This window comes from Asterias rubens, chromosome 12, assembly GCF_902459465.1.
Source record: "Asterias rubens chromosome 12, eAstRub1.3, whole genome shotgun sequence".
Taxonomy (NCBI): domain Eukaryota; kingdom Metazoa; phylum Echinodermata; class Asteroidea; order Forcipulatida; family Asteriidae; genus Asterias; species Asterias rubens.
This window is the reverse complement of record NC_047073.1, coordinates 9288185-9299289: the sequence shown is the minus strand read 5'-3', so window position 1 is coordinate 9299289 and position 11105 is coordinate 9288185. Positions and strand designations below refer to the sequence as shown.

Genomic DNA, 11105 nt, shown 5'->3' with positions numbered 1-11105 from the left:
CACGAATTTGATTTCGAGACCTCAGAAATGGATTTTGAGGTCCCGAAATCAAGCATCTAAAAAAGCACACAACTTCGTGTGACAATTGGGTGTTTTTTCTTCCATTATTATCTCGCAACTTTGACGACCAATTGAGTTCAAATGTTCACAGGTTTGTTATTTTATGCATAATGTTGAGATACGCCAAGTGAGAAGACTGGTCTTTGACAATTACCAATAGTGTCCATGATCCACTCCAAGAGAGAATTATGACGTCAGAAAGCAATGCCCTTGAATTAGCACCTTTATCAAGTTTCCAAGTACCAAAATGTAGACTAGTCATCAACAGATCTTGATGGATGAAAACATCTATTGTTATACCTGGAACCATAGATGGAACCGTTGTGTGTTGGTGTAGCCTACGTCACTTTCCTAAAAATATCAGAGGCCTCCTGACGTCACAAGCCCAAACTGCGTCCTCACATGAGGTCAATGGATTCTGTTGTGGTCCATTGTTTAAAGATTTCACAATGCAGAATACAATCCACTCTTTTATTCCTCTACGGTTATATAAGAGCATGCAGTAGTTTTCACTCGACTTCAACAAAATCTTGAAGATCTACTGCTGCCTGGTCGCTTTCTCCATGTGTAGTACTCCGGCTGTTTTTGTAACATTTCTGCTGACGCGCTTCAAAAAACAGCCTTGGTCTGCTTTCTATTTGAGGTGAGTAATAAATTTAAAGTATAGGCATACCTTCGGGAACCGTTCGATTGCTTTTAATCTTTAAAATATAAATACAGATGTGTACAATAATACAACTTACATCTGAACATTCAATTTCAAAAGGTGGCGCTTTTTGAGATATCGCCGAAAATAATACCTAATATTGGAATACGCTATCTGAGAAACGTTACTGACAGTGACGCTTCTCAGATTCACATTTCTTGGGGCAAACAAAACAAATTGATATATTTTTACACAAGCAAATTACTTCGAAGTAAAATGTTTCTCTGAAATGGTGTAACATATCGAAAGCCGATGTAGGCGTCTAACCAAAAGTTTGCATTGCCTCTAAGTGTACTTAATTTTAAGCCAAACGTATACAATGTGCCTACGGAACTTTGGTACAATTTTGGGAGAATCCATTCGAAAGCTTTTCACCCGAAATTATTTCTGTAGACCTAGTGTTAAACTCTTCATTCTCAACACCTCAACACCTACTGAAGCGGTACTGCTATAGTATTAAATGAATTGGTGTCCGTCATTAGTAATTAGCTTACGTGAATGTCACACGTCGTAGACTACCTTTACCACTTCGTACACTGGACACTTTCTGTCTTGTAAGAAGGTGCGAAATGTTTATGTGCGAAAAGTGGTAAAGATACACCGCTCACTTCACCTACAATATTGTTTACCTCATTCTGTGTTTTATGATGGACAACAACGTTATGAAAGTCAACTTAATATGTAAGCTTGTCCGAATAAGATAATCCCCCAGGACAGTTGTGTAACGTAATTTTTTATTACATGTAATTCCGCGAGAACTATCCAGATGGTACCACCATACTTAGGCTTTTGATAATTTAAATCCTCTTAAATTTCGTTTTGTTTTGTTTTGTGAACCTCTCCCCAAGTAGACTGTGCAAGTCAGTGCCAGGACATTTCTTACCTTTTTTTTTTACAATTAGACACTTCGTACCTCGTACTAATTCAGGATTTTTGCCAAGTGTCTGACGAAGTGTCTAGCGACCGATTGGGACCGCACTTTGCTTTCGCGTGGAGGAATCAAACTTGAATGGGTCCAAATGTTCAAATACGCGCAAGATTTGCACGGCCTAAAACTTCCTCTGGTTGAGATTTTGAGGACAATGGCGTCATACAATAACCTTTATAACAGAATTCGTGTAATCTTTCTCAAATCTAAATCTAATTTTTGCAGATTAAAATTACCAAAGCTGAGAATATCTTTAAAAACATATGTACCTCTCCCACACTGCTCCAAATACCCCCAATGACTTGCATAAACTGAATACAGAAATTACTCCCGCTTCGTACGGGTATATAAACTCGCCTCAACTCACTTTTTACATCATAGAGTAATTTGGACCGTGGAAGAAAAATGATGGGGAAGCTTGTTTTGGTTCTACTAGCCATGGCCTGGTCTCAGGTCACGGCTTACAACGTTCCCACACCAACCATAAGGATGCTCCCACCAAGTGGAATCCGCTTTTCAATTCAAGGTAAGCAATAAATACTCAAGACCTACAGATGTTCTTTTCTCTTGAAGACGAAAGAGTGTACTGTTCGTAACGTCGATACCACACCGGCTCTTTCTTCAGAGCCATACTTCCAAAAAAGACATTTACTCATGGTTGTACCCGCAAGTTTACTATAAGATTCTTCCTATTTACCCACACCATGCACAGCTTCACACAATACTTTCTTTGCATAAGTTGATACGTTTAATTTATTGATTTTCTTTCTTAAATATTTATCCATTATTTAGGTTGGTTAAATTTGTTTTTTGTATTGTCCAATAGTTTCACAATTTGGGCCTTGGCCAATATGAATTTTGTTTCCTCTCTAAAACAAACCGATTTGGTTCAATAAAATATTAGTTGACAAGTACACTGTCATGTTTTAGTATCTTGATTAAAACTGACAATAAACAGGTATCGTGTTTCGATTAAACTGCAGTATGCCTTTCTGTTCCCCCAGCTGAATTGTTGCTTATAAACAGAGCCTTCAATAGCTTTAACGCGTTTTAAGAAGTTCTTTTTATTCTCCGCTCTTATTTGTTCTGTTCCCATTCCCTAGTTTGCATTTGTAGTTGAAATTCATCAAGCTGCTCAAACAATATTGACTGCAATATTTTTGATTTTTTTTTTTTTTTGCAGATGAGCCAGGAATCAGTCTGGTTGCCTATCACTATAACATTGGATTCCCATTGGACCAAGTGGACGCCGGACAATACAATGTAGATGTCACATCACCTAAAGGTAGTTATCGAGTTTTATTAAATATTTGATAACTTTTATAAATTAAAGTCAAATAAAACGAAAAAAATGTTACAACGCTCTGCAATAGAAGTTATTTATAATTATCACCTTATCCACCAAATTCGTATCCGTCAAGATTTGAGACAAGAGTTTTGTCCTATCCAAGACTGGAATGCTTTATATATCAATGTTATTACTCATTTCCAGCAAATCAATTCTCTATCAATGTCATTACTCATTTCCAGCAAATCACTAAAATAATTTAAGGAAAACCTCACTGAAGTATCTCAAGAAGTATACTACATCCTATCCACACATACACAAGCTCGGCACATTATTATAAATCTGAAAATACTGCTTGACAAATTTCTTTGCTAAGCAGTGAATGAGTCAGACATCAGCCAAAACAATGCAAACTTAATGTAATTTGGGCTGAAACCTCGTAGCGGGCTTTTGTGCTTACATGCTTAATGAAAATGGGCTCACGGTGTGATGTGTCTACAGACATGTTTTTCAGCTGGCGTATTAACTAGTTTTCCTCTTTTACCCACAGATGGATATTGGGTCCACGAGAACAGAGCCATTCCATCCCATCTTCCTATGCTTGGTCAGACGATATTCTACTGGGTTTTGGTCATCTACAACGACGCCGGTTATACGTTGACTGATCGCATCTGGTCGGAACCCATAGGTGAGTTCACAACAGTGTGGAAACAGATTATAAATGGGGAACCTACAACTATACTTTAGAATATAAAAATAAAATAAAAATAAAAAAATGACAAAAATATGACTTTTAAAGGCAGTGGACACTAATGGTAATTACTCAAAATAATTATCAGCATAAAACCTCACTTGGTAACGAGTAATGGGATGAGGTTGATAGTATAAAACGTTGTGAGAAACGGCTCCCTCTGAAGTGACGTATAGTTTTCGAGAAAGAAGTAATTTTCCACGAATTTGATTTCGAGACCTCGAGTTTAGAATCTGAGGTCTCGAAATCAAGCATCTGAAAGCACACAACTTCGTGTGACAAGGGTGTTGTTTTTTTGTTTTGTTTTGGGGTTTTTTTCGTTCATAGTAATAACTCGCAACTCCGACAACCAATTTAAGCTCAACAATTCACAGGTTTGTTGTTTTATGTTGAGATACACCAAGTGAGAACACTGGTCATTGAAAAGTGACAATAGTATCCACTGTCTTTAAATAATTGTTAATACTTGTCTCTTTTTTTACAGCCACTCTGTCCCCGGGTGCTCCTCCAGCAGACCCCAAGACAACCGTTCAGCCAACTACGTCATCAGGCACGGCGACCAATCAGCCCAAAGCACCACCTGGAGGAGGTAAACAGATCATTCACAAAAAAAGAACCAATCACACAGCCACACACACGCACATCCTTTAGAAAACAGACAGGCAATACCGTCACTGGATATTTAATGTATGCACGTTGTTTTGCAAATTAGTATGCCAGAATAAGCTCTTTTAAAACATTGCTTTTGTGGTGGTTAATGGACACGGTTTTCTTCGCTGTCTATTTTTTTTTTTTTTTGCGCTTTTCGGTTATAAAGGCGTTTGTTGTGAATAGGTCGGGTTAGAAAGATTTAGTAAACGTAGAATTTAATGATTAACACAAACTATCCGTCGAAATTGTGCATTAATTGTGTGGCTATCCTTTACCTTCGTGAACTTTGCCATGTTATCGAAACGACTCTACGGACTTGCGGGCCGTATTAGTTTATGAAGTAAAATGAAAACTCCACAACTTTTGGATATTTGAGTGAATCTTTAGACATGTATTCATTTTACAACCCATATGCATCCACTCCGAAGGCAATATCCCTTTGCCAACAGACAACTTTAAAAGTAAGGTTTGATTGCTCTATTTAAAAAAAAATATTTACGAAGTTTAACGTATAGTTTTAATTAATGTACAGGTAGTGTAACTCCCGGATGTAGCAGCTACCCATGTGACTCGTCATGTGACATGTCTGTCATGCCTTGCAATGGGATGTTATTTGAGGATACATTTGGCACACTCAACATGGATGTATGGGAGCACGAAATTACTGCTGGAGGGGGCGGGGTAAGACCAATTATTTTGAGGGGGCGAACGATGATGTAAAGATGGATGACGATTTGGTTGATAATGAGAACAACATTTTTTATTTGTTCATTTAAATGCATTTGACACCTTTGGTAATTGTCAAAAGACCAGTATTCTCACTTGGTGTATATCCTATGAACAAAATAACAGATCTGTGACAATTTTTACTCAAATTGGTCATCGAAGTTGCAAGAAAATAAAGAAACTTGGAAAAACACCCTTTTCACTGTTTCTCGCAATGTTTATACTATCAACAGCTCACCATTGGTCGTTACAAAGTAAGTTTTCATGCTAACACTAACTTTGATCACTTAGTGTCCAGCCTTCAACATTCTTTGTGTGCCCGAAAATGCTGGACGAAGTAGTCACCAAGTACAAGACAAAAATCCACAAAAATATTATTTATTTTCTCGGCAGAGAAAAATCATTAATATGAACTATGCTTTTCATCATAGAACTGGGAGTTCCAATACTACACCAACAACCGCTCCAACAGTTACGTCAGAGACAACACCCTCTTTTTGAAACCGGTAAGTGGCCCCGCCCCTTTTTGAAAAAGCCCGTAAAATTTACCTTCAGTGTAAAATTAATGTATAGCTTTCTAGGAAAATAACAAGATGTAATGGTCAGGAATTTATTAATTTGAGCGGGAAAATTGCTTTTCAAATGCCCCTTTTAACTAAAAACCAGCCAATTATTTTCACCTCTTTTTAAAATTGGCTAGACACTGACGTCTGACAGATATGGAGACGCATTTATAACATCCGGGAGTCTTGATCTTTGGGGTAAGTTGGTATTGTCAGATTGATTGGTTAATTTATAGGGGCTACATTTATAGGCATTGCATACAATTATGGCTACTACTATTGTTTGTTATAGTTTAAAGCCATTGATGGACACTTTCGGTAAACAGTATTGTCCAAGGCCCACACTTCATGGATCGCAACTTATATATAAAATAAAAAACCTGTGAAAATTTAGGCTCAATAATATTGGTCATCGGAGTCGGGAGAAAATAACGGGAAAAACCACCCTTGTTTCTGCATGTTTCGCCGTGTCAAGACATGTGTTTAAAATAAATCCGTAATTCTCGATATCGAGAACTGATACTGTTTTAATGTTTTCTCAAAAAGTAAAGCATTTAATACAATAATATTTCAAGAGAAGTCTTTCACCATTACCTTCTGTAAACCCAGTAAGTTATTTGTAAATCTGTGAACTTAAAAAAAAAATTGTTCCGAAAGTGTATAATGGCTTTAAAGGAACACGTTGCCTTGGATCGGTCGAGTTGGTCTTTGAAAAGCGTTCAGTAACCGTTTGTTATAAAATGCATATGAGTAGAAAGATGTTGTAAAAGTAGAATACATGTACAATGATCTACAAAAATATGCCTCAAAATTGCGTGGTTTTCTTTTTACCTCGTCGACAAACACGGTCGGCCATTTATGGAAGTCAAAGTTTTTACTCCCATAAATTGCCGACCGTGTTAGTTCGCTACGTAAAAGGAAAACTGTGCGATTTTGAGTGATACTTGTGTGGATCATTATATTCTACTTTTAAAACATCTTTCCAACCATATGTATTTCAAACGCTTTTTATAGACCAACTCGTCCGATCCAAGGCAACGTGTTCCTTTAAGGGAACATCATATCTTTTTGTTGGGTAGATACAGTTCTTTTGAGAACGTGTCTTCCTAGTTATCCGAGTACAAAATCTATATCCCCCTCTACCAATCCATGCTTTCTCCACTCATGTACAATTTCCCTGTACAGTTTTCAGGAGACTAAACTGGTTTAATTTATTTTTAAAATGTCTCTAAACGAATTTCAATTTTTCCAAACGGTATACAAATCCCACCGACTGCTTTGAAAATACCAACATTGTTACTAATGTTCTGTATCATTATTTTTGAATAGGAGCTGCACCAGCCGACCTATGTACGGGAAACGCCTTCTATGGTTGCCAGCGCACCGGCTCAGGAAGTAACCCCGTCAACCCGATCCAATCTGCCCGTCTTAGGACCGTCAACTCATTCGCCTTTACTTACGGCAAAGTGGAAGTTGTCGCTAAGTTGCCTGCCGGTGATTGGCTTTGGCCAGGTACATAACTTACCATAAAAATAATGACATTTCAACGGTTTTTGACTGCAGCGCCGGCACATTAATCCGTATGTCGTTGGTTCACATCCCACGTTCCAGTAGATTGTTCTTTGTTCAACCCGGCCTTATAATAATTAATAGTAAAGTGGATGTGTTTGTCGTCTCTCACGAGAAAGCAAATTAAAGGAGATGAGGACGCCCTGGTCGACATAGACCGGCTGCCACGACTATACGAGTAAGATAGCTCAGTTGTCGGAGGTCGCGGTTCAAATCCCGCGCCAGTCAATTTCTTTTTGTTCAACCCAAAACATGATATCCTTATAATAATTGTTAAACTTCCGTGATTGGTAAAACAATATTTTTAATTTGTTTTATTATTTTATTTTTATGTGATTGCAGCTATCTGGCTCCTGCCAAAGCGGAATGGATACGGCGGCTGGCCTGCGTCTGGTGAAATCGATATGGTGGAAAGCCGAGGTAAGTAACGGTATAACGGGAAGAAGGGTAGGGGCAGGGAGTGGAGAACCCTTCCCCTCTTAACACCCCCCCCCCCCCATCCCTACCCCAAAGGTGGGTTCGAAAGATGCACAATTATTCAATAACATTCCATAGAGTCGGCTCTCGTAGCCACTGGATAAGAGGTTCTGCTTATAAAAAGTACCATCTGAAGTCCCAAACCTCTTCTTTTTTTTTTTTGCTTTGTACTCTTCCTCTTACAAAGAAGTAGTTTAGCCAGTCCCCCAGCGACCTTGCTAATGAACGAGAGACGTACAAGTTTTTGTTTGCTATCTGTTTCTCTCCCCCCCCCCCTCCAAAAATAGAAATAGTGGTGCTTATCACTTTTGTTTTTCACTCATAAGGACTATTCCAATAGACGTTAACTTCGTGAGAGAGTCGCAAAGGTTTCCCAGTAAAATATAGATTGTCGAGTATTAACTTGAAATACTGTGCCCTTTCTCTCTTCAAAAATAGGAAACCGAAACTTGTTCGACAGCAACGGCGTCAACGCTGGAGTAAACCAAATGGGATCCACGATGCACTGGGGACCGTACTGGCCATTTAACGCATGGCCCAAGACGCACGCTACAAAGTGAGTTCTAGCTGGTTCAAAAACTTCGTTTTTTTATCATCAAAATGTAGTTGAAATTCAACTTAAGAATGGTCAAAGTGTAGTCCTAACATGCCTTTGACGGCCTCTGAAAAATCATGTGTGCACGAAAACAAAATTAAATGTTTTAAGAAACCCAACTTTAAGTTGTTCTGGTGGAAATGCGTTGAATTGGTGAATTTAATTGAGTATTTTTTGCCCGATATCGGTCGGGAAAAACTATGTTTTTAATTCAAACAAAAATAAAAATAATAATATTCCATTTAATCTTCCAGGAATTTGGCAACCGGACACTTTGGGGATGCCTTCCACAAGTACGGAATGGAGTGGACATCTAACGGCTTGAAGTAAGTGCACAGTTATGATGCAAAATAGTTACGTAATAATAAGGTTTTGGTCTGTTTGTTTGCTTGTTTTTGTGTCAATTCATATACGAAGTGTGGGCCTGAGAACAAAAGAGGTCCGCATAATGTTGGGACTTGAAACACTATGTGGACTTACACACGTACACACAGTGTTTTACAGTTCAATTTTTGAATATTCCCAAACTAAGGAATGTCCATACACTTGAAAAACCATGGACTTACACACATGTCCAAACAGTGTTATTTACAGTATTGATAAATAATAAATCAATGTTTTTTAGAGTACAAAAACAAAGGAATGTCCATACAGTGACTGCAACACAGAGTGTTTGTTTGTTTGTTGTGTGTTTGTTTGTTGCGGTTGTTTGCATGTGGGTTTTAAGGCCAAACATCTTGACTCATTGATGCGTTTTCAATGAACTGTCGATGTTTCTTTCGATTAATCCAGGTTCTTCGTGGACGACGAGTTACTCCTGAACGCAGACCCTGGCGCCAATGGGTTCTGGGAGTTTGGTGAGTTCGAAGCCGATGCCCCCGGTACAGACAACCCATGGAAGGGCTCCGCATCTAAAGTGGCACCCTTCGACCAAGAGGTAATTCAATCAATACAAATCTTACATTGAATATTTGAAATTAAATTACTAAAAACTTCACTTTTGTTTTCAAGCCTCCTTTCTTTTAATTGACTACTTTGTGAGGTACATAGTACAAGCCTGGGGCTTATCAAATCGGCCTCTATAATCTGTTTCTGTTTGTCCGTTTTTCTTGTCTTTGTTTGTCCGTCTGTCTGATCTTTGTTTGTCTTGTCTCTGTCTGATGTGGATGTGCATGGTTGAAATACATTATCACGTTTTTATGACATAATTGAAAGAAATTGTCAAATAAGTTGTAACAAAAATTAATATTATCAGAACGCACATGCTTGATTTCCTAAAAACCGTAACGAAACCCACAACGGGAAAAGGTTATACTATAAGTGCTTCAAAAGTACCGTTAGAAAAAGGAAAAAAATGTTTAACACAAAAAAAAATAATCATGTTGTTTTATTTACCGGAATCGAACACACCCTCTGATTTACATAAGGCAGACATTTAACAGTGAATCCACTTTAACATACCTGATTCCATTCCTAATAAATGGGATACCACCATTAAAAATATCATACAACATTTTAAACTTCAAGATAATGTAACAGTAATACTTCATCTAAATCTTCTATTTGAACAGTTCTACATCATTCTGAACGTTGCTGTGGGTGGAACCAACTACTTCTCGGATGGTCTGACCAACCAACCGTACGCGAAACCCTGGTCTAATGATTCCCCTACTGCAGCATCGGACTTCTGGAACGCCAAGGATGACTGGTATCCTACATGGAACCCAGACGTCAACAACGGTGAGGACGCAGCTATGCAGGTCAAGTCTGTACGAGTCTGGGCTGTGTAAAGTTAGCAACGTTTGTTTATTCCACAAAAGTTGAACGTTAGGCCTAAGTGTCAGAACTGCTGTGGGCACAGTGGTTAACCGAATGCAGGCGAGGTTTATGTTTATAATAAATTATTATGTAAATTACTGTGTATAATGTTTGACAACTCTTTATTGTAATTTGAATGAGTTTTAAACTTGACTCGGGCAATAATTGCGCCAAAAGAAAGTAGTTGGAATCCTCACAGTCAACAGCGGCATAAACGTTAAAGCGTGGGTATGAGTCGGTTCTTTTATGTCGTTGCATTACACGGGACCGGGAGCGCTTGAGCCACAAAGGTAGTGGACACTATTGGTAATTGTCAAAGACTAGCCTTTACAGTTGGTGTATCTCAACATATGCATAACATAACAAACCTGTGACAATTTGAGCTCAATCGGTCATCGAACTTGCGAGATAATAATGAAAGAAAAAAACACCCTTGACACACGAAGTTGTGTGCGTTTAGATAATTGATTTCGAGACCTCAAGTTCTAAATCTGAGGTCTCGAAATCAAATTCGTGGAAAATTATTACTTCTTTCTCAAAAACTATGGCACTTCAGAGGGAGCCGTTTCTCACAATGTTTTATACCATCGACCTCTCCCCATCACTCGTCGTCATCGAGAAAGGTTTTATGCTAATAATTATTTTGAGTAATTACCGATAGTGTCCACTGCCTTTAAACAAAAAATAAAGTGGGTGCTGCTGCAGTCAGACGCTTTCTGTATGGCCTTTCAGTGTTGGTTAGAAAAAGAAGAAAATGTTTAGCGTCCCCGCCCCGCCCGCTACCTTTAAAGGGGCCGCCTCCCTGCCCCCCTCCCCCCCCTCCCGTGTTTTAAACGGACAGAAAAGGGGGAAACATTAACGGTGCATGCAGACAGGGAAAAGTATAGTTGGTTGTCTCTCAAAAATGTTTCAGGCGGCCATTTTGGGGAACGAAATTATTTAAGGGGTCCACCTCTTTCCTTTTTCAAAAAGG

The 11105-nt window shown here is 38.5% G+C and overlaps 1 protein-coding gene across 1 annotated transcript; it reads left to right on the top strand.

Moving 5' to 3' along the window:
• The first annotated feature begins 2126 nt into the window (after positions 1-2126).
• On the top strand, positions 2127-10177 carry LOC117298022 (beta-1,3-glucan-binding protein-like). Its single transcript, XM_033781243.1, has 12 exons — positions 2127-2220; positions 2878-2979; positions 3533-3670; positions 4917-5065; positions 5542-5616; positions 5811-5871; positions 7003-7185; positions 7585-7662; positions 8158-8275; positions 8569-8640; positions 9107-9251; positions 9886-10177. The coding sequence occupies exons 1-12, from the start codon at positions 2133-2135 to the stop codon at positions 10102-10104; spliced, it is 1428 nt and encodes a 475-aa protein (XP_033637134.1). The 5' UTR covers positions 2127-2132; the 3' UTR covers positions 10105-10177.
• Positions 10178-11105: the final 928 nt, after the last annotated feature.

Bases quoted from the DNA above. Each gene is read 5' to 3' on its own strand.
- LOC117298022 (XM_033781243.1), top strand. From the start codon at position 2,133: ATGGCCTGGTCTCAGGTCACGGCTTACAACGTTCCCACACCAACCATA. The intron at 3,671-4,916 runs GTGAGTTCACAA...ATTAATGTACAG, and splicing joins CATCTGGTCGGAACCCATAG to GTAGTGTAACTCCCGGATGT. The intron at 7,663-8,157 runs GTAAGTAACGGT...CTTCAAAAATAG, and splicing joins CGATATGGTGGAAAGCCGAG to GAAACCGAAACTTGTTCGAC.